General features: G+C 35.4%; 1 protein-coding gene, 1 long non-coding RNA gene and 1 pseudogene across 2 annotated transcripts in view; 1 reads left to right on the forward strand and 2 right to left on the reverse strand.

The window, feature by feature from the left end:
* Nucleotides 1-24,025, reverse strand: part of COL28A1 (collagen type XXVIII alpha 1 chain) — a 131,839-nt gene that overhangs the window by 99,437 nt on the left and 8,377 nt on the right. Inside the window, exons 4-11 of the mRNA XM_016133678.2 lie at nt 22,799-22,819; nt 21,151-21,207; nt 19,511-19,564; nt 17,580-17,621; nt 13,696-13,722; nt 9,705-9,749; nt 7,163-7,207; nt 6,677-6,730 (exon numbers count right to left, since the gene is read on the reverse strand). Of these exons, the coding sequence (XP_015989164.2) occupies nt 6,677-6,730; nt 7,163-7,207; nt 9,705-9,749; nt 13,696-13,722; nt 17,580-17,621; nt 19,511-19,564; nt 21,151-21,207; nt 22,799-22,819 (345 nt within the window). The remainder of the gene's footprint in view (nt 1-6,676; nt 6,731-7,162; nt 7,208-9,704; nt 9,750-13,695; nt 13,723-17,579; nt 17,622-19,510; nt 19,565-21,150; nt 21,208-22,798; nt 22,820-24,025) is intronic.
* Nucleotides 1-24,025, forward strand: part of LOC118610805 — a 35,867-nt gene that overhangs the window by 1,569 nt on the left and 10,273 nt on the right. The window contains exon 2 of the long non-coding RNA XR_004954090.1: nt 2,657-2,804. This is a non-coding gene — a long non-coding RNA (uncharacterized LOC118610805). The remainder of the gene's footprint in view (nt 1-2,656; nt 2,805-24,025) is intronic.
* On the reverse strand, nt 23,508-23,626 carry LOC118611158 (annotated as a pseudogene).

Raw genomic sequence — 24,025 nt, forward strand, 5'->3', positions numbered from 1 at the left:
CACAAAATAAGTTACTGGAGAATATTCAAAGTGAGTCCTCTCCATAAATCTGAGAACAAAAACATCAGTTTATAAGAGAAAACTGATGGGTTCATATGACAGTGTGATATGTTTCTTAAAAACTTACCTTGGAGACTGGAGACAAGAGGAAACGGGAAGAGTTGTTATTTAAAATGTACAATGTTTATGTTAGGGTGATGAAGAGGTGTGGGTATAGATAGTGGCAATGGTTATACAACATTGCGAATGCTTTTAATACCGCTGAATCGTATACGTACACATGGTTAAAATGATAAATCTTATGTACATTTTACCTTAGCCTGGAATAAACAATTTTCCATGTTGCAATGTGCTGTTGCACCCTACTTGAATTAAGGACATTGATGTAATTATTTTTTAAAATTCTGACATCCCTCCGAAGACACTGCAATAACTGATTCTATCCCACATTAGTGCCCAGCTTGAGTGGGCACGCGGGTTAGACTTGGTACCTTTGTGGGAAATGTTGGTAGCATTTTGGGTTTCTTGATCCATCAGAGTTTTCACCTTAGTTGTCCCTGCGCGCGCACGCGCGCACACACACACACACACATACCTGCACACACACACAGTATTACCATCTGCTGAGAACCACGTGCATCAGAGATTTGGGAATGAAAATCATCTACCTTGAAGCCATTGGCTGACATCCCACATGTTCTGCCAGCCACTTCAAGTTGTCACTATCAGTTGTCTCATGTCAAGTGAGTTAATAAGCTCATTTAGAGTCCTGGCAGGCAGATGTGCATGTAAGTCAAAGCCCTTTCCACAACAAAAATCGCTGGATTACTAATGATTCTTTCCTTTTAATTAGCCAAGGACAGAAATAGCATTTAGACTTTGACATCTCTAGAGGAAAAACATTCACATAGCTTGGCAAATTTGCTCTGAGTTTTCATTAAACAGATATTTATAATTAAAGTTGTAAAGAAACTTTTTCTGTTGCACCTCTATACACTAAGCAGTCACAACCTTGTTCAAAGTTGTTGGCCTGCCAGAACCAGGAGGTCCATTATTGTTTTTGGATAATTGGAAAAGCTAACATGTTCCAGTATCCTGTACTTAACATACTTTATAAGAAGTCAAAAATATAGTCATTCTGTTAAGAGAGCTGTGAACCTAAAAAAACAAGTTTTTTGTTTGATTAATTATTCTGTACTAGGAATTGTTGGTATCTATGTATATTTCACCTGATTTACTTCTCGCTGAGTTATAAAGAATTATATTTTATTACAAATCATGGTGTTTTGTGTGGTTGAAAGCAACATCATGATGTTAGGAGATTACTAAGTTTTTGAGTTGTGTGAAAATTGAAATAAAGAGAAAGTTTAAAATTCTTCATGTTGTTCATATTTGTGGTATTGAAATACTCTCAAACCACAAATGAAGTATTAGTTATGTTTAATAGGTTGACCAACTAAAGTTACTAAGCTAACTTTGAGTAAAATCAAATATTTAAATAATGACCAAAATAGAAAAGTATTTTTTAAACAATGAAATCTTCACTAATAATTTTTTCTGTTCTAGTGACATTATAAAAAACATGGGACTCTAAATTGTAAAAATGAAACTTAAAAAAAAAATTACGTCCCAAGTCTTCATGCCATCCTGAGAAGTAAAAGTATAAACACATTAGATTATTTACTGCACAAGAAGCTTTTGATGGGTTATGTCAACACTGTCCTGTTTCTCTTTATTATCCAATATCTCAGAAAAATGGTCAAAATTCCCAACTACTGTACCCTTCGCTCTGATTCCTTCCAAAATCCATTGTCATCTCCCTAATCTTTCTATTGAAACTACTCTCTCAAAGGTTTCCAATAACCTCAAAATTGACAAACTAAGTGACTTCTTAGGCTCCTACCTGTTTGACCAGTCTGCAGTATGCTACTGTTGACAACTCATTTCATTTAAAACCTTTCACTCATTCAATCATTCAGTTATTCATTCAGTCAACAAATACTTATATTTTGCTAATCTTAAATGTGTGTGAGTGTGCATATGATAATTTTTTTCTCTCTCAAATGTGATTGTGTGCTCCTGACCCATTGTTGCTGGATCTTCTGCTTTAGACTTTTTTTTTTTAAGCAATGGGCCCACACATTTCTATACAATTCTCCTACCAAAAGTTCATGTCTGAGAAAAGGCTAGGAACGTTTAAAGGCATAGCATATGAAAGCTAAAAGGAAACTCGATTAGCACACTGCCAGCTACCAAAATCATCTGCATATGCACTCCTGGTAGCTATGTCAAAGGCTGATGGCCAGCCTTATTTTTAAAATTGACCTCTTTTCATAGAGCATTTTGAAGGAAACAGGATGTTGTATAGGGTTGTTTTCTAGGTTTATAGTTTTAATTTTAGGGTTTATATATTTCGCTTTTATTTAAATTCTTCATAAAAATACCAATAACTTGAAAAATATCTACTGTTCTTGGGAACCTCAAAACATGGGATGGAGAAAAATGGCAGTTAGACAAAGTTAGACAAGGAGGAATAGGGTGTTTAAGAATTATGGTGATGGTGTGTGTTGCAGAACTTGGCGTGGTCGAAGGGCCTAATTTTCTCTCACTACTCCTCTTGAAACAGAAGTTTTTTTTTTTTTTTCAATAATACTAGGTCCTTTCTTCCTTTTCAATGGATGATGAATGCTTGATTCATTGGAGACTATTTACCTTGAACCATATCCAATTTATCAAACTGGGCCAGACTGGTGACATTTCTATATGAATTTTCTTAACATCTCAGAAGATAAACTGAATGTAAGGTAAGATCAAGTCTCATATGTCAAAGGACTTTGGGTTTCCTACACTTGAGTGTGGCATAAAAAGAAAACACTTAGGGTGGGGTAAATCTTGCAGAAAATGTGTGAACATCCTAGAGTAAAAAATGGAAGAAGTTAGAAGGAGGGAGGCAATTTATTGAGATAAATTAATATATAATGTCAAGATATTTTTTAAATCGAGGATTAATGTGTGGTACTTTAACTTGGGAAAATGCATCTGGACTATTTCCTAGTGCCCTTTGGCCCCAGCACTGAAGCTCTAGCATTAGATACTTCAACGTGTCACAAGCTGTTTTCTGGTCAATCCACAATAAGTAGTTCCTCCTTCCAAGAGCACAAAGAGGGAAAGAGCAGGTTTGGATGAGATTTGAGGAGGAAATGCCCTTCAGAAACAACTTCAGAAAAACATCAAGAAATGGGAAAAATTACCTAACGTGGGCTTGCGCACCCAGCATTCGGTGTTTATTTCTTCAAATCTAATTTTGGTAATTTGTCCTCTGTGATTTGAAAGTCCTGCCAATCTTGAGCCATTCTTTCCAGTTATGAGAGGGCCCATTCTATGGCCAACTGTGACTGCAACCTGAACCACCACTGCAGCCCTTGGAAGCTGGAGTCGGGTTCCTAGGCACTCAGGGTTTTTACTCAGAAAGAGCACAATGCTCATTTCAGCACTAGGGAGAAGGCTTCTTGGGCATTTGCTTGATCATAATTCTAATTGATTCAGAGATTTTCAGGATGTCCTCCTTACACATGCCACCACCTGCCCCTCATGCCTGCGAGAGGCTGAGGTGCCCTAAGAGCCAAGGCTTCATTGTGAGGGACATCTGTGTTTTGTTTTTAAGGCAACAAGGGTATTCAGATAATACATGGAAAATATTAATGACACATGTGATTTGTGAAACAGGGCCAGAATCACATTTTTTCTTGATTTAGCATATCCTATTCTTTCCCTTTCGTTCATTGGCCACCTTTACTGCAAACCCTTTGATAAAGAAAATCCAACCACCAGAGCAACAAAAAGGGGTCGTAGCACATGAGAGAGACCATTTACACACTTAAAGCAGAGGCAGGCCCCATCTAGAAACTCTCAGGCAATCTTCCCAAATGTTACAAGTCTAAAGGTTTCTGTTTTAGGTTTTCGGAAGAAACAAAACATTTGAAAAAGCACCCTACTGGTTTATTTTTCCCCTATGCAATTCCCTTCCTTCTTTTTCTGCATTTCCAGATGACCATTATAACTAAGTAGAAATGTACCTCTCAACAGACTGTTGTTTCCAGCCAGAGAGTACACTGAAAGTAGAGACAGGTGGAATTTCCGTACTGTCCAAAAGAAATGCATTTATCTCAGCTTGGCTATCCAGGAAATTGAGCAATTATCCTAAGGAGATGAATGTATCATGGTGGTAAAAGCAGATTAGCTGGGTTTGAAACCTCGCTCTGTCCCTTACTAGCTGTGTAGACTTGGAGCCATTGCTTAAACTTTCTGTGCCTTAGTAGCCTAGTCCGTACCATGGAGTTAGAAAAGATTGTGCCTCAAAAGGTGGTATTGTTTCAAATGAGTATTTAAAACTGTATCTGTACATAGTATACATATAAGAAATGTGTTATCTATTATTATAGAAGTTTTTTTAGAAATAATCCTGTGTCCATTAGAAAATACAAAATTACTGGATTTTAGAGATTGTTTTCACATAAATTGCAATAATAATTTCTTAAAAACATTATGTAATGAAATGGTAATGGATAAAAAGAAATGTCACCAGAAAACATAACATTACTTTCAGATTGAGGAAATTTTATTTAAGTCTTTAAGTGTATTAAGTCTTTAAGATTTAGAAGGACCTTCTGGAATGCAAAATGAAACCATTCCCTGAAACCAGACTTTTAAGATAATACACTAATAAATGTATAACTTTTTTTAAAAAAATAATGATCAATGTGATATGCATCTCTGGTTGACAGATCCAAAGAAGTAGAAATTAGTCCTAGTCTCAAGTCAGAATTAAAAGATCACTAAATTGGTGACTTTAAACCAGAAATATAACTAGAGGGAATAAGAGATACTCATTCCCACCTCCCTCCCTCCCAAAAGTTTCAAACATGCTCTAGAAATTGACATCTTGTCAATTGACAAAATGAACTCTGTGTGTTCACCTGGCAGGGAATTTTGTGATTAACATCGAAGTGGTAACCTTATGTTATGTATCTTTTACCACATTTTAAGAAACCGTTTCTCAAGAGAGGCCCTTGGAAAACTGACGGAGTCCTTGAATACTTTTGGAACAATGACTCCTCTTATGAGGTTGTGAAAGTCAAGCACAAAGTGTTATTTCCTCAGAAAATGAGAGCCTCTCAAAAACACTTGACTCATTATTTTTTCTAAGAATTAATGCATTGTTGAAATTAAAAGCTAAATTTTGTCGAAATAAATTTATTTAAAAAGAAAAACCTAATGTCATCTTTTTATGGACTGCCACCAACCATCTCCCAAAGCTGTATGCCTGGCTTCCAGCCCGGCACCTTCTCAGATGCCCTCCAGAGTTGATGAGGCTGCCTCTGCCTCTGCCTCGGGCAAGCCATTTCATCTCCAGATTTCGTTTCTCATTTTCCAAAATAAAAATTTATGGCCAGTGTGATTTTTAATATCTCTTATGGTTCAAACGACTCCAACCCTGATCCCTGAATTTAAGTCTCTTTTTCACAAACATAGAAAACTTATCATCCTAGGTATACAAGGAACCCTAGACATAAGCACAACTGTCAAAACATTTTTTTTCTTGCTGCAGGATTTTACCTACAAAGCAAATTTGTAAAACCTACTCAGTATTCAAAGAGCCATTTCTGTTCCCCAGAGAAAATTAATCATAGGCAAGGACTGCAAAAGACACTTTTCTCCGGATGAAGCTCAAGCATACTCCCACTGAGAAGGCCATTCTATTTTAATTTGCCAATTAAAAGTGTCCTGGGAAATCACACATCGTCTTTATCTCATTAAAAATACTATACTGTCACTCCCTTTCCTCTAGAAAAAGAACATTCAAGTACCCCAACTACTCCCCACAACTTAAATTTAACAGCACTTTAAAAACATCGGCTTTATCTAGGGTCTGTTGGGGATAGCACGTTCTACTGTTTTTACTGCTATAAATTCCGCAGATTTCCAGTCACTAATTCAACTGGATATTTACTATATCTGTGAAATTTACTAAGCGTTGAGAAGAATTACAAAGGAATTAAAAGGCTTGTATTTAGCAAATTAATGGCCACTCTCATTGGAAAACAAAGCCGTAAAGACCTTTTCAAGATTCTTCTTATAGCATCTTTTGTTTCTATTTGGCTCTTATTCAACCCTTCCCTTTTGTCTTGCCTTGTTATCCATGGAATGACTTTACAAGCATGGTAATGATGATTGAGATTGTACTTCTGTTAAAAAAGGAAAGCTTGATTTCTGCTGTTGTGTTGTAAATTCTCCTCTCTTGTAAACCGATTATTGGGTTGACAGTACATGTGCGAAATAGTCATTTAAATTGAATTACTTTTTACTACTTATCAGTTTCTAGTGAGCCATATAATGACTAAAGGGCAGAGTAAGAAGGAAACACTGCAAAAATTCTGATAATAGTTGACATTTAATAATGCCCCTTTGAATAATATAATAATAAATGATAAAGCTACGCCACTGACTTTCTGCATGTACGTGAACATGATTCTATGTGTAGCCCTGTAGGTTACTATGTATTTCTAAAGATACTTCTTCAAAGAGTCCATTGCCTTCTGCCTAAATAAAATACCGTTACCATAGCTCACCTGGGGAAAGGCATTCTGCCTGACTTTTAACCCAAGGATATGGTTACCTTATTGCCTTGAAATCCCTTCGGGCCTGGATCCCCTGGAGGTCCACTAATGCCCTGCTCCGAAATGAAAACCAGGAATTAGTTATGCGTACAAAAGGCCCATCAGGAATGAATTATTCATTAGGGTCCCTGGATATTCTAGAGTTAGAAATCAGACGATACAGCTCAGTTAAATTGTGGTAATGTGGAATTGAGAAATGGAATGAAATAAAAATTCCTTATCTCCAATATGCAGCTTCTGAAGTAGTACTTAAGCTGAGAGCAAACATTTATTAATGAGGTGTTTGTTTTCAAAACCTGTGTTTTCAAACTTATTCCTATACTAGACCCCTCTTTTGGAAGATAAACAACTTTTTAAAAATTATATCTTAGGTATCTACAACTGAAAGTTGGAGCTTCTAGTGACTCTGCAAGTGGGCATAAGGATTTTTAAAAGCTCTTTATGTGATTCTAATCCAGACTTAGATTTGGTTTTACCCTCCTTACCTGAAGTCCTCTGGGTCCCTTTGGTCCATATAGTCCTGGGGATCCCTGTGGAATAAAATTAATGGTAAATCACTTTAAATATCAATCTCAAAGTGCAATGGTTATAGGTGGAAGAGAAGGGAATATGTTCTCAGTAATGGCCCCGTCTTCCCAGGTTATCCAAACGTCAAAGCCAACAGATTCATTGTTAAGGACATGATCCTAATTAACTAACCACATAGGGGTCAAACTTTCTTTTAGAAAATGAACTCCATGAAAATAAGTTTACTTGTAAATTTTTTGCCTATTTACTGACATTGTGATAAGAGTAAAAAAGTTTCTTAGGATTCCTTTCAAGCAATAAACTTAGTAGAATATTGTTTTCTTCTGACAGGATAATGTCAGTTAAATTACTAATTTAATGAGTTTTCTCAATGTCTAGATCACTCTTTTACCCATCTTCAAGACATGAAACTTGGCAAAACACTGTTTATACTCAACACTCTTTTAATAGAAAATATTTCGGTATGTTCCATAACTAGAAAATGCTTTAATGTTTATTTTTATGAGAGTATAATATAGTCTAGTCTCTTTCTCAGATTTCCACCTTTTTCCTGCTTTTGTTCTACTCTATGTGTGTCCCTCACATTATAGCACATTTTAATCCAATTTTCCGACAAATCTATTTCCAATAGATTGGTTTTCAAATAATTTGGTCAAAGTGCATATCCAATTTTGTGTCATTCCTATTTGGTCTTCTGTTGTAAAAAAAATATTTTTCCATGTCATTAACAACTCTTAGTAAAGTGAATAATATTCAAGAATATGAATCTATCATAATTTATTTACTCATTTCCCTAACTTAGACATTTAAATTGTTTCCGATGGTTACTATTTTAAACAATATTATAATGAATACCTTTGTATATAAATCTTTGTCCAATCTCTGATTCATTCCTAAGGAGAAGTTCCTAGAAGAGGCTGACTAATGCAGAGACAGACAATAAGGACATTTAAATTTTTCTCTCACTCTCTTGTCTCTCACACCATATGTGAGAAGAAAACGTGAAATTTTCCTCTGTGAAATTCATTCAGATTGCCATTGTCACTACCTGAGTAAAGAGAACATATCTTTATACTATATAGAATCTCCATCAATGCTGAGTATTATATATTATTTCAGCATTTTCTCAACTGATAGGTAAAATAATATTTTAATGTTTTAGTTTCACTTATCTAATTGCTAGTATATTTGGATATTTTTTATTTATTAGTCATTTATATTTCCTTTTTTGTTTCTTCAAGTCCTTTATGTGTTTTACTTATGAACTTGTGTGAACTCTTCATGTCAAGGACACTATATTTCATTGATTCTAGACATGCATTTTTCAGATTTTTATATCCCTGACATTGGGATATATCTGACAATCAATTGCATCTTTATAATTGGCAGTCGTTTTTCTTTCTTTCTGGCACAGAATATAATAGGACATTTAACAATTGTTGGCATCTTTGTCAATGAAATATGACATTAACTGTTTGCCAGCCATTTTCATTTCAAATAGTTTTCCAAGTTATTGTCTGACTTTCATTTTTGTTCTGTTCTTATGTGTTCCTTCTCTATTTTCAATTCCAAGTCCATCTCTCAGTATCAATTATCCTCTAGGAAAAGATCCATTCATTATCACACTTTTTATTTTACACAGAGATAATTACCAAGCCTACATTTTTCAGATCCACCTGACCTTTAATCATAGAGTAGTTTAAAAGCTTTCAGAAAGTCTCAAGCTATTTGAAGAGTTCAGGTACATGGGCCACTGTCATTATCTTATTCTCTGCTTTCACCTTCTGTCTCATTTTCTCTCCTTGACTCTCTTTCATAATTAAAATACAGGTGTTGAAAGAGTTTGGTATCTTAGTGGCATGCCGCTAATAGTTCTTAACTATAATGAAAACCATTTACTTTTAAAGTATACTTTTTTGACCCTTATTATTATGTTTCAAATGTACTCTAGTCCATTAAAGAACTCCTTAACATATTCGATATTGTCTCCAGTTTAAATATTTGATTCATATTTATTTTTCAATGAAAGGTAAATATCTACGGAATTGTCTGTGGCTTGCTGTATTTTCAAAATTTCAAATCACTGTCTACTTCTGCCACATTATTTATAACTATTTCATGAACTAATTTCACAGTTCTTCACTCTACTTTGGAAAATGCTTGTTTTCAGTGTTCATACCTGGAAAACAATTCTATTTTGACCCAATTAGAGCTTGAATTGACTTTGTTGGTTAAATTATTCTTTTCAGTAGTCCTGGCTTCAAGGTTAGGGTGTCACAAAACAGTCTTAATGGTTTATAAGAAAGGCGTTTGGGGGCACTATTAACTAAAGTTAGGTATGGCTTTGTTTTCTGCTTCATGTTTTGCTGATGTGAAAATTGAACCAATGACTCCAACTCCAGCAGTGAGATCAACATAATGTAACTCAGGAATTTCCTCTTAAGGAAAGTCAACCCCAAAGGATCACAGCTGTTAGCATTTTAAAAACATGTTCCTTACTTTGTCACCTTTTATTCCTGGTTTACCACATTCTCCGTGTGCACCCTATAAAAGTAAATAAATAAAATAAATAAGAGGATGTTTGCTGTCATTCATTGTTAGGATTTTCTTTTAATGATTGCCAGTAGAATCTTATAACATTATCCATTATCTCTAATGGATTATACCCAGCTTTATACTCAGTCTTGTGGGCTATTTGGACATTGAACTCTGAAAAATGTTATCAATGAATCATTCTTAACTTGACAGAATCAAATCAATGATACCACCTAATGAGGTTTAACATTTTTGAGAGACAGATGAAAATTAAAGGAAAGAAGCTAAGGCTTACTGAGCATCTACCATTATATTACATGCCCTTTGCATATGTGATTTAATTGAATCCACATTACGGTCCAAAGAGATCAATTTTACAATTCTTATTTTATAGTTGAGAAAGCTTAAGCTTGAGATAACTTCCTTCCATCAAGGTCCAAACCCAGTTCTACTCAGACTCAGGGTCCCTACTGTTTCCAGGGCACCATGCTCTGGACCTGAGTACCAACTTTGATCAAATAGCAATGTTTGCTGCAGGGTGGCAAGCTTTCTATGTATTTTCCATCATCATTCTCCACTGTTCGGCTCTCCTGGAATATTAATGAAAGAAGCTAACATTTAAATTATGTTTCACAGTTTATTATTAATGTTATTTTACAGACATTATCTCAGTTAATCTGACATTAGCTATCTGAGGTAGATATGATTAGCCCAATTTTACAGACTGAAAATTTGTGTGATTCAAAAGTGTTGCTAATCCATTATACTAATCCTAAATACCAATCTATTATATCAGACTTCTAAAACTTCTAATAATTGAACTAAAATGTAGTAAAGCCAATTAGAATAATAACTAAAGTTAAAATTTTAAAGTGCTTTTATATATATTTATTCTGAGCCTCAAAACAATATTTTTATGATAAGGCAACTCAATTGGAGAGGTTAAATGATTTACTTAAATATATGTGCTAGCCAATGACTTCTAATCCAGTGTCCGCACTACTAATTTCTATTTCTGCTGCTACTTTATTTTCTATGTGCTGCTCTAATACATCCTACTTGAAGAACCATTACCCAACAACATAAGGAACTTGCACTAAAATTTACATCAGTGCCCTGTTTACTTCATTAAGAAAGTCTTGCTGTGAAAATAAATGTCAGCTGAACTAAACAGCATATTTAGTAATATAGTGGATATATATTCTGGTGCAAGCTTTATTTCATCACAAAATAGCAACAAACAATGTATAGATTGACAACCATCCAGCAGACCACTGCTCTAAGAAAGGAAATCACAATTGTAACCACCAACTATATATGCAAAGTTTGTGCCAAAGCCTTTACATTATTGCTAATCCCCACAGCAGCCTGGCCAGGTATATATATATCTCCATTTATACATAAGGAAAATGAGACTCAGAGAGATTAAACTGCCCATGACCACAAGCTTGAGTCTGTTAGACTCCCATGTCCATGTTCTTCATTAGCTACCCAAAGTTAAACGTGGCTCACTGCCATGAACTTGATACTTCTGCCTAGGGTGCTGCATGGGGTACTGCTAGAATCAGAGCGGGAAAGAGGGAGGTGTAATTCTTAGATCCAGCTATGCCTCTGTTGAAAAGCAGTCTGTTCTCTCATCACATCATATTGTGAGTCAAAGTAACCCAGGAAAAACTGAGCTTTCACTTGGAACAAGTCGAACATTTATTCCTGAATGCAAATGGAAAGTCACTCTTGAAGAATCAATTAGAAAGCAATTAATTTAATAATGTTAGATGGGAATAAAATGAGTCAACCACCAAAATATAAAACAGAAAAGTACCATAAATACACTCAAAATTATTTTGGACAGAATTCACATTCCGTTTGTCCAGACAGCTTTGTTAGCTATAGGGAGGGTCCTGAGGAACAGCGTATGTTTGGGGGGCAGATTTTCATCAATGAAAATACTGTACTCATGTTATTTGCCTCTGCAAAGGCGTTTTCTTTTTTTGGTGGGTTCATTAATCCCTATGGAATGGCTGCCATTACACAGTTCCAGATAGCAAGTGCTTCAGAAAGCTACAAACAGATTAACTCTACTCCCAGCCTCTGACTTCTAATGCTCCTGCTCCTGGTGAAACTCTGGTTTGAATGTTGATGGTTCAGGATCACTTTACTCAGACAGCTTGTATTTTCCAAGTGGGAACTCCTCCAGTGAATCTCTCTATATATAGCTCCTTGGTGCTGCTAATTGGCCCTTTGTATATAAGTCAAGATGGGGCAGGGAGGACTCCAAAATTTTTTTCACCTACATATAGACAATTTTACAATCATGGTACTTTTTATAACTTTCCTATATTATCATTTATTCCTTGTCTCTTCATAATAGTGCCTTACATTTAAAGAACAGCAAATAGTCTATAATATATTGCCACCTCCAATATTCCATTTGATTCTCCATTCACCCCATAAATTAGAGAGGCCTATATTAATCAAATTTTACATGGGTGATGAAATAGGAACTCCAAGATGTCAAGTTTTCCAGGTTCTTATGGCAAAGTGCAGAATCGTGGCATGTCTTACACACTTCCTTTTTTAGGCCTAACATTTCCAGTAATTGGGAATATATTTATTTGCCCGTATGAAGGTTCACTCCTAATATTGCAGGGCCAGGGAAGAGAACAAGCAGAGGCCTACGTACCATGTACCTTCACAGTTGAAAGATATAAATCAAGCTAATGTACTGGTCATGTTCTAGCTTCCTTTCTTGACAGACATACCTTTAAAAGGAATTTTAAAAGATCAAAGAATTTTGGGATTCCCCAGAGGTCCATGTAGGAGTACAGACTCCTGCCCACAGCCTAGAGCCAAGCCCCCACTTCACTTCCCACCTCCAGCTTTTTCCGTAATAAGAGGAGCTCTGAGTGTGTGTGCACATGCGCGTGCATGTACATGAAGGTGCCTCAGGCAGCATAGCAAAGCTCCCTCTAAGGCCCCATCCTGCCCTAACAAACAGCATCGTTTGGTTTCCCCACAGGCCAGGAAAGAAGACAGGCACAGGAAAGGGGTTTGTGTATGCCTTCAGAGCAGGCTCAGATCATGTTGCAGGGGATTCTAGGGTCTTGGTTATCAAAGCAGGATCTGGGCCAAGGGCACATAGGACTCTTGCTCTGCAAATTGTAGGGGAGGCAGAGGAGACACAGAGCAGGACCCTCTAAAGTGCACGCTTCTTACCCAGGTCTGAAGGTTGCACCACGCGTAGGACAGAATGGATGATAGGGACATGCTCTGATTTTACACAGAAAATCTGATAATAAAACTATGGCATAGATTGATTAATGAACTATTGAACACTCTCAAAGATTCTCTGAGCCCCAGTCCAATTTGTTTATTTTAAATCGGTTTGTTAATTTCTTTGAATTACTTTGATAAATTTCCAAACTTGTAATTTGCAAATAATCTACCAACCCATTACTTTCCTGTCTCAAATTTACTGCCCCTTACAATCTCCACCCAGACGCCTGACAGAATGAAGTCAGTGGTTCACTGCTTAACCAGGATAAATCCTCTTTTCCCCAGGAGAGGGTTTAGTGTCTAGGTTTTATAGGAAGTTAAGACCAAAGCAAAAAACTAATTGCAATATTTCTGCATGTGTTTGTACATAGAAACTTTTAGTCTGGAAACCTGTGCTGCACAGCTGTTAATGGGGCTCTCTATTCATGTTTGCTGAGCTAAGAGAGGCTGGGTAATTACTAACATCAGTCATCTCAGGGCACCTTCCACCCCTTACAACGCACACCCATATGTTAAGTCCTAATATTATTTCATGTTAACAGAGTTAAGAGTGTATTTGGAAATTAGGAAATCTAGACTCACAAAAATAAAGGAAAATAACTTTTATTAAGTATATAAATACAGTTATGTTTCTGTTTTCCTTTCTGGAATTCTGGTCTATTTGTTGTTACAAACTTACCTTCTCACCCTTGTACCCAGGAGTTCCCTAATTAAAGAAAGAAAAGAAAGAGTAAAATATGATATTAGAAGGTATAAACAAAGGAAATATTTAATGTTTTTCTTTTATAACATAACAAAAACACAACTGTACAGTCTTGGAAAATAAGGCCATATATATATGTAAGCTATTTCACTTTGCTTTGTGCTTAGGGAATGCATATTTACTAGGGAAAAGAAAAGACCCTATTTTTCCCTTTATTACACTCTATTCTCAGTTCCAGGTATTTTTTCAAACCCAATTTCTTTCCCTTTGGCTGTAAGCTGAAGGAGAGACTACACTGAAGCTCATTGTAGAGATAAAGACCTTTCAAAATTGTATAGTGACTTTTAAATTATTAACTATCACAGCTGAGAATGTTTCGCAGAGACTGGTAGAGAAGTTGGCTTTGAGAATGGGCTGAGATAATGACCTTTAAAATATATGTAAATATTTATATCTATTATGGTCCTCCTTTCAAATTTATAAATATCAAGGAAATGAATGGTTCCTTTATCAAACTCTAACAAGCCAGTGACCTTTAAGTTACTATATTTTATCTCATGCTAAATAAGGGGCCAGAGCTTCTGTTCTTCTGTGTCATTCTTGAGAATCCTGCACAGCCCTCTCCATTGTGTCAATGCCCGTAAACCCTTTAAATAATACAACTGAATATAAAATAGACCAGGAATTTACCAACTTTAAGCAACAGCGAGTCTTTTTCAAATAAGATTTCATGTCTTTTTCATACAACTGTAATTTTCAAATGTGAAATAGAATTGTAAGACATATTTTAAGTGGGCTATGGAAACTAGTGGAGTAAACAAGCTATTCTTGCAGTTTCATGAGAGTCAGACTACAAAATTTTGTTCTGTGTGTGACTTTTTACAAAAGGTAAAAAAAAAGAAAAAAAAACTTCAGGGAGGAAATAGCACTTCTTGCCAAATGAGTGGTCACTGAGAAATAAAAGATAAAAATAAAACTAGCCTAAAACATTGTTGCGGCAATTTAATCCATTTTTAGAAATATTTACTCATGCAAATGGTTTGAGTTTTAATATTGTGCCTAAAATTATGGACTACAGTATAAACAGGTAAATCGTGGTTCTTTATTAGAACAATTCATGTTAGCAGTGCTGAAAAAGCTAGACTTCCAATCTCAGGAAACGGGGCGCCTTCTATCCCTTACAACACACAGCCGTATTTAAAATTCTGTCATTACTTTATGTTGAAAGAGTTAAGATTGTCTTTAGGAAGGAGCCAATATAGTTTTAAAATAAAGGGGTATTAGTTGTTTTAGTATATTGTTTTCTTTTTTTCCTCTGTTTTTCTTCCTAAAATCTCTGGTTAATTTATTCGGTTGCTATCAGCTTTCCTTCCTTCCTTCCTTCCTTCCTTCCTTCCTTCCTTCCTTCCTTCCTTCCTTCCTTCCTTTCTTTCTTTCTTTCTTTCTTTCTTTCTTTCTTTCTTTCTCTTTCTTTTTTTTTCTTTTATGGCATCTTAATTACTAGTTTTTAAATATTCAAATTTAAAATATCTAAAACCACAGTCATCAGTCTCTTCCACATTCATTTCTGACTTTACTATTTCTGTTAATGGTACTATCATATTCCATATTATACAGGATCAAAAGTTTATAATCATCTTTCCTCTCCACTTGCTCCATACATTCCTCTAATCCAAGCAATTAAAATTCTCCAATAGTTTCCACTGCACCTAGTTGTAAATCTACTTGCCTTACCCTGGCCAACAAGGACCATTGTGATCTAGCCCATGCCTATCTCTATAATCTTGTCTCCCAACATTCCTCATCAAATTCTGGCTTTCTTTCCATTTCTTGAGACTGCCAAACTTGATTCCACCCAGAGCCTTTGTCCCTACTGCTGTTTCTGTTTAAAATACCCTCATGACCTTGTTCTGTATTTTCGTAACGCTTAAAATTGACTGAAATTCTTATTCATTTGTTTGCCTATTTATTGCCTCCTGGCTAGAACATTTTATGAAACAGAGCCTATCTGTCTTGCTCACTCCTGTATCCCCAGCACCTAACATAGGGACCAATGCAGAGAAAGTGCTCATCAAGTATTTGTTGAATATATGAGTTAGAAGCAGTCACCACATTCTATCATTTCTACACTTTCATCATTCTCACAGTGTCTCTTCCTTTCTATTTTGTCATGACTGTAGCCAGTGCTGTTCAATACAATATGAGCTTAAAATGTGAGCCCCATGTGTAATTTTAAATTCCCTAATAGTCATATTAAAAAGCTACTATGAACATATAAATTTTTTAATAATTTATTTATCTCAATAGTTCAAAATACTGTCATGATAGCATGTAATCAATATAAAAATAGCTTACATCTTTTTTTGTTAATAAGTCATCAAAATGTGGTGTGTATTTTATTTCTACACCACACCTCAATTCATGCGAGCCATGTTGAGGCTGTTCAGTGAGCATGTATGGCTTGTGGTTTCATAATTGACCAGAGCAGCTCCGGCCAGTGTCTTTGTTATTTCTCATCTAGGCTGCAGCAATCATCCATCTAAGTGCTCCTTCCTTTTGCTTCTTCCTGTCTCAATTTCTCTTTGAGAGCCATATCGCTTACTTTAATCTTCCAAATACACAGCTCTTGGATCATATGTCACATCTAAAATCTCAGGGCAAGCGGGGTCGCTCATGGCCTAGCAAAGCCCCGACCTTACAGCTGGTATGAAGTACCCACCCTGACCTTCAAGCCATGTCTGACAATATGCCTCTTCAGGCATGCAGTCTCACCACTCCTCAACACATCGCCTTTCTTCGTGTTGCTGCTCAGGGAACTCTCCATGTGGAAGCCTTGTCCCCTTCCACCTTTCTGTTTTGTCCTTTCCTGTCATAATCCTAAACTCTTCAATGGTCATCCTGTAAAACCTACCTGACACCCCCAATCTCTGAATGTCTGTATTACTTTGTATGTGCAATTTTTATAATATTTTGACACTCTGATTCATATTGTATCTATTTTAAATCTCTCTCCTATATGATAGTAAACTTTTCAAAAATATAAGTGCTTTGTCTTTGCCTTAATATTATTTTCACATAATAGTATGCTCCATATGTAGAAGACACCCGAGAAATGTTTCCTGAATGAATAACATAAATTTCTGAATGAATTTCCATCGAAATTATCAACCTTTCTATCAGATTGTTTTATGAAGTCAATTAAAAACACATAGAGAACAGTTTTAAAAAACCTCTGAGTCTGAATCCGAGGCTTTCATCTAAGGGACAAACTGAGAGGAGAAGTGTGACATGGCCTTCTTTTTATTCACTGTACACTTCGCTGCTATTTACTGCATTACTGCAATTTCCCAGAAAACTGTAAAAGTTTTTCATTTTGAAATGCAAATGAAAAAATTTTCTGTATTTATTTCTCAGAAAACCTCAGATATCTTCTAATTTTAGGGATAATAAATCAACTAGAATGATTTTTTTGGTCTGTAAAATTGGATTCACGAGAACATAATTTAGATTATGTAATTTTATGCTCCCAGAATTTTAATTTATTCCTTATTGAAAAAAAATGCAAGAAGCAAAATAAAATATTTTTCTCATTTGAGCCTTTCACAAGGTTCAAATTCGGTATCAGGGAATGTCATGTGGTCGACCATTTGTCCCAGCATCACTCCCATTGAGCAGGTAATTTTCTCTTCACATTTTCGCTTCTAAGATTCTATCTGTCTGATTGCCTGTGTGAGTCATCACAAGCACACAGAGATATAAATCATTTTTGTACTTGCATTTCAGGAGTAGAAATAATCAATTATAGAATCTTGGCATCCTGGGATTACTTTCTTAGGAAGGCATTCCAGTTGTATACATACCCCTGGGCCTCTTTCTCCTGGTTCCCCTTTTTGAGCATCACCCTGTGACAAATAAAAAAATAAAAAACTCAGTCAGAACTCCACAGCCCTGCAGAGAATTTGATTGCTCAATAAAATATATTATTCTAAATTCCCAGATTAATAAATTAATCCAAAGTGGAAAAAAATCCTTGGCCTTTCTGGTTGGCATTTTCACCATGCAATCTAGGGAAGAAAATAGCAGCTCAGATAGCCTTTGCCCTTTGGAGTAAAGCCAGATGTAGAGGGTGTAGGATCCAGGTACGTATTCACAGCTTAGGCTGAGTCTTGCATCCCAGTTTAACAACAGGGCCGTTGTTCTCACATATAGCATTGTACCCACTGGGAGCCAGCTACCCTGGCTTTTCTCCAAGGGGCTTTGGAATGTTTTCCAGAATGTCCTCAAGAGTGATTGCTTGATTTCGACAAGACTTAGGAAAATATAATATGTGGCACAAAATTACAAGCTAAATAAATGAAGTGTGAACATAGATGTATAACAAGTATTTAATAAAACAAAAAGAAGACATGATGGCATTAATTTGGACTCATATAAGGTGAATGAGTATTGGAATGTGTGTGTGAGTGTGTGTGTGTGTGTGTGTGTGTGTGTGTGTTGTACAGCCATTCAAGGAAGTTTACATTCCCTGTCTTTGATAAGTGGACAATTGGTAAAAATACTTTTATGCATCTAATTTATTATATTTTTCATTATCTCCCTAAATATATTCTCAGAAATGAATTATTAGGTAAAAATGTTGAATATTTGAATGCCTCTTATGTAGTGCCTAATTGCTTTCCAAAATGTTTGTGCCAAGTTACTTTTGCAATGAAGAGCAAACTATTTCACCACATAGCTATCACTAATTATTACTATTTTGATATTGCTGTTAATTGTTATAAATTTTTTTGAATTTGAAATATAGAAAAAAGCAAACTATGAAAACTAGAAAATTGCTCCCCTGCCTCCACCAAAACAACCCAATTACTCTAGACTCCAAAGTTCCTACTACAATGTAAATAATTAGTATAAAATGTTACCTCATTGTCTCTATTGAAATTTCATTTATTTTCTTGTGAAATTAAATGTTTGTTCTACTTCTTTATTTAGTAGTTTTATGTTCTCTCTTTAAAATTGTTTGCATCCTTTGACCAAGGGCAAACTTGGTCAAAGTTTGATATTTTCTCATCTATTCTACTAAGTCTTTATGTACTATAAAAATTAACCCAACATTCATTGTATTTGATTCTAACATTTCCCTATGTATTTTCCCTTTTATTATAATTATTGTTTATTATACAAAATTTTGCCCCAAATTTTCCAATAGTTATATCTGTTAATCTGTCTTGTGATTCCTCCAGTCAATCTTGAGCTTGTAACACCATCATCCCAACATCAATCTGAATACATAATTTTAAAAAATTAATCTAGAATTTTATTCATGGGTACACAAAGGAAAGAATCGGGGCAATGCTTGAAAATGATCTGGGAGTGAGAGACAATCTGGTGTTTAGTCTATGACTATCGTTGGTTAGCTCTCCAAGCAGTGGATCAGTAAAAGAACATAAGTGCATATGTCAATCTAATATGGAATATGTCTTAATAATTCACGAAACATTGTGCTAACTAATTTAGGACACCATTATTTAATTACAAGTTTGTATTTATTGAGTCCCAAGGTTTCCAAAAGGCATAGACTAAAATGATCATATGCTACTCAGAATTTGTAAATACAAGCTAACACAAACCAGATAGATAAAGTAGGATGTGAACATCTTATATTCTTCAAAGAAATCGTCAGGTTTTTGGCATTGACATATACTCAGTGCTCTTTGTCTTCTTAATTTTTTATTCTTTAGATGTATCTAAAATAAGATACACTAGTTTATAGGGAGGCTGTTTATTCATTTACCGAGTTTCCTTTCGGTCCTCGCTCACCTTTGATACCTGGGTTTCCATGGGTACCCTGAAAACAAAGGGAAAAAAGATTATTTCAAGCAGCTATTCTATGAGTTTACTGTATCTTAAAATAATTTCTGATCAGCTTCATCCCATAGAATGAGGGAAGATTGTACAATAATCTTTACCTACCAAGCAGAGAGTCAACTCTATTCTCTCCTTTACTACACACCAGGAAGGCTGCACTGCCTTCAAAAGGCAGATTGTCTAGATTTGCTCAACAGAAGATAGTCTCTCTTTCCCTGATATCCAAGGGACAAATTCAAAAGACGGATGAAGAGGGTTTAAATCCTGTTCTGGAAAGGTGCTTTATTTTCCTATTCTCAAGCCATTAAAAAGCTCACTTGTCTGAAAATTTGGTTTGGGGGCAAACATAGTTCTATGGCTATCTTTACTAAAACATGGTACAATCTCCTCTAACAGTATTGATTGACTAAACTTGTCAAATTAGCTCAGCGATTGCAAGTTTTCTTATTGTTCATTCTAAAACATAATTGGATACCACAAATAAACCTTCCATCAGTAATTTTTTGGTATAATAAGCATAAACTAAGACTTTATAGGAAGGGAAGTTTAAACCTTTGCTTTGGCTTAAAGGCAGCTTCTACTGTCTGCCACACTATCACGTAATGTATCTAACTTTATATTTTGAGGACAAAAAGACTAACACACATCCGCATTTTCTAATGCTTTGATTAGTAGGAAGATTTGAAAAACTATAGGCTTTAGACTCAAGTTTCAGGTAAAATATGCCATAGTCTAAAACGTTCACAGTATAACATTTCCCTCCTCACCAATCAAACACAAGCTTTAGTTTAAAATTTTTATACATACATTTTTGTGAAATATCTCTACTGGGCTTCTGAGCACTAAGATTTGGAATCATGTAAATAAACAGAATACTGAATGAGCAGCATGGATGCTTTCTAATGATCTGGTGTTAGAGAAAGATTCAGTATCGTGATGTCATTTCATAAGCGTACAGATATGGCACCTACCAGACTTAGGCCAGCCTATAAAGAAAACACTCCTTTTTGGATTATTTTATTAAGTATTGAATCATCACAGTGAATCCTGCCATTTACCTTTGGTTATTTCACGTCACAGGATTCACTCTAATTTCCAAGGCTTTTCAACCAGAGATTCCTCCGCACAAGGGCACACGGTATTGTTCTTGGATATATGTAAAGACACAGTTACCATCTGGAGAGGTCTGTGTCACTTATTTCTAGGTGCAACGAATGAAGCTTTGTCTAAAGCACTGAGGATCGACATTGAGAAATTCTGGCCCCAATTGTCACTTAAGAAGTACTGCTGAAATATCCTTTGTGGGCACAACTTCATCATTTTAAACCAAGTTTGCCCTTGGTTCAGGTCAGTGAAATCCCAGGCTTTAGATTCTAAGGACAGAATGTATACCCCTTAAGGAATAAAAGAGAGAAAGAGCATTTCCTTTTTTGCTTCTATTTGCATACAACTGCTTTTCGACAACACAAAATAGTTCTGGAGTTTTCAAATTTTCAAGTGTGAGTAGAGCAGTCATTGCTAGGACTTCCTGAGTTGACCCTAAGTTCAAAGGAGAAATATACTTACAGGAGGCCCTGGATCGCCTGGATCTCCCTTCTCACATTCACAAATCTTGCGTTCACACTGAATCAATAATGAAATACAATATTAACGCATAGTGAAAGACAGCATTTCGAATTTTATTCTGTACTATACTAAATGGAACACTTCCTTGAAGAAATTTTACCTTGTAAGTTTATGGAGATTTTACTTTCCTTATTAAATTTTTCTAGGAAAAATCAGATCTAGTGAGAGCCAGCTAATAAAGTATTATTAAATATTGCTGTATTTATATATTAAATATTAAGTATGCCTCACATCAAATACATATGTATATGTGTGTGTGTGTGTATGTATATATGACCTCCAGTTGCTAGTTAAAGGGGAAAATAAATGTTTTCGGTGCACTTTTGGAATGTCTGCTTTAATCCTTTATATAATATATCAAAGTGCAATAATATATGAATATCAAATACTCCTTTACTCAGCAAATTTGACTTATAATGTATTTTATATACTCTAAGATGTGCATTTTCCTTATTTTAATGTCTGAAATCAGAGTGAAAATAGTACATGTACTGTTTCCTGTACATGTACTCCAAAACTTATAGAATGAAATGGAAGAAATCTCCAAGGACACTCCTGAAGCACTCTTATGAAATGCCGTAGCCCCCCAGTGCTTTTGATGGCACAGAGGCCGGTATTTTATAGAAAAACAAGTACATTCAGACAAAAAAGTGCTTCAAAGAATTTATTTAGACTCTGTGAAGAAGGTTTAGAAATAACTAATTTAGTTCACTTGTATTTTCTTTTATATGTATGTACAAAAGTGATATGAGATTTAAAAATCTATATCCAAGTAAATCAAGAGGACTCTTTACATAAGTATAAAATGAAAAATTGTAATTGATAAGAAGGCACCGTATCATAGTTTAATCAGCAGTTTTTTCCTGTCTTAATGGCACATAAAATAATGGTGTATCTGACCATGTATAAGTCAGTGAAATGTTGTGTTCTACAAGGTTTGGTTGTCTCCTATTATTTTATACAATACTACTTATAAATTTTCTGATGTTAAATAAACAGTTTATCCAACTAAGTTCAGATGTTCCAAATTCTTCATGCAAAGAAATGCATGTTCAGTACAGGAGTCTTCAGCAAGCTGGTGGTCATCTGTTGTGCTGTATGGTCCAACCCAACCCATATTGGTCAGCTTCCTTTGCCCCTTGATCTGGCTGCTATCAACCATCAGGAAGAATAAGCTTAGCAGGCAGCAGTAAGGGGCAACTCTGAGCTCTGTCTTTTAGCCAGAAGCACTCTGCCTAACCCTGGTTAACAGTAGGCACACCTCCCAAAGTGGAGGACCTCACCCCCCAGGAGCTGGTGTTAGAGACATATTTAGAATAAAGGAAGTCATACTAAAGTAAGCAAAAGTTATTCCATTTAGTTATCATTAATTTCTAAAATCAGTCTTTGAAATCACATTAAATTTTCTCCAACCTGCAATAGATATGGTAGCCTAAAAGAAATTAGATGGCTGCCTAGAAATAAAGTGGCTCTTTTTAAAAATAGGCATTTTTATTTAGTCGCACCTTATCTTCTAATGTGAATTATGCTGATTTGATAACGCTAGCTTTTGGAGTAATTCATAGTAATCAAGGCATGTGCTACTTACCTTCTTTTCAAATAAAGTATCCTAGGAGGGAAAAAAGAATGAAACATTAACTCGATTCATGGTTCTGCTTTCAACTTCTTATTAGTCTTAATTATTCCCTATGGGATACGCAATTTTCAAGAAGAATAGCAATTCAGCCTTTTTAACCTTGTGAAAGCAATAAAGCCTACCAGCCAACCAAGGAATGCTCTGAACCATGTAGTAATAGACGTGAAGGGCGCTACATTAAAAGTTATTCTGTTTTCTAGGAACTTTATTCTTTTGCATCCTATGCTTATCTTTTATTTTTTTTTATCGGCTCTATAATCTTCATAATTTTGCTACAAACTTAATTAGAATGAGAAATACCGTACTTTTACTTATAAAGACTTAGGCAGAATACATAATTGTATTATTTTTCTCTTCATTCATTTGAGGGCATTAAAATATTAATTTTAGGGTCATAACTTCGTGAATAGTAATGAGCCTTAGAAGTCAATCAGCTCAAACCTCCCATTTTGCAATAAGGAAACGCAAGTCCTCAGTGCTGTGACTTGTTGAAGATCACACGCTTGGGTTGAGCCACCTGACCAAGTTCAGTGCTACTTCATACTTATCCACACAGAAACGAATTAGCCAGAATATTTTTTTTAGGTGAGGCAATCCTTGGTTGACCTCACAGATTTCAAGAACCTCGTCAGTTTACAATCCCTTTTTTTTTTTTTTTTTATGCCTATAGCACCTGGTCTTTCTAGGTGGTCTCCCATCCAAGCACTAACCAGGCCTGACCTTGCTTAGCTTCCGAGATCAGACGGGATTGGGCTTGTTCAGGGTGACATGGCCGTAGACCAGAATATTTTTCAAAACCACATTAAATTCATAATTTTAGAGAAATTCACAATCTGGTTTCTGTCCAACACCTAGGCCTCATTACCTTACTACATACAGTTCACTAGGTATTATTTAACAAGTATGCTGAAGTCAGACACTGGAAAAAAATTAACCTATGTTTACAGGTAGAATTATTGGTTCCTTACAGTAGACATTATGTGTCAAATTAATACCTTATGACTGAATCTGAAGGGGTAACTTACATACGACAAAATAGAAAATGAAAGTGAAGAGCACTAGAGTATTCGTTGCAAGATATTAAAAACAAAGGATGTAATCAGGAAGTTAAGTCGAATTGTACCTTTATGGAGGACTTCATGTCCCTTTAGGTTTGTTTTTACTTTATCTTTATTTCCA

The sequence above is a fragment of the Rousettus aegyptiacus genome, unplaced genomic scaffold (assembly GCF_014176215.1).
Source record: "Rousettus aegyptiacus isolate mRouAeg1 unplaced genomic scaffold, mRouAeg1.p scaffold_m13_p_13, whole genome shotgun sequence".
Classification (NCBI taxonomy): domain Eukaryota; kingdom Metazoa; phylum Chordata; class Mammalia; order Chiroptera; family Pteropodidae; genus Rousettus; species Rousettus aegyptiacus.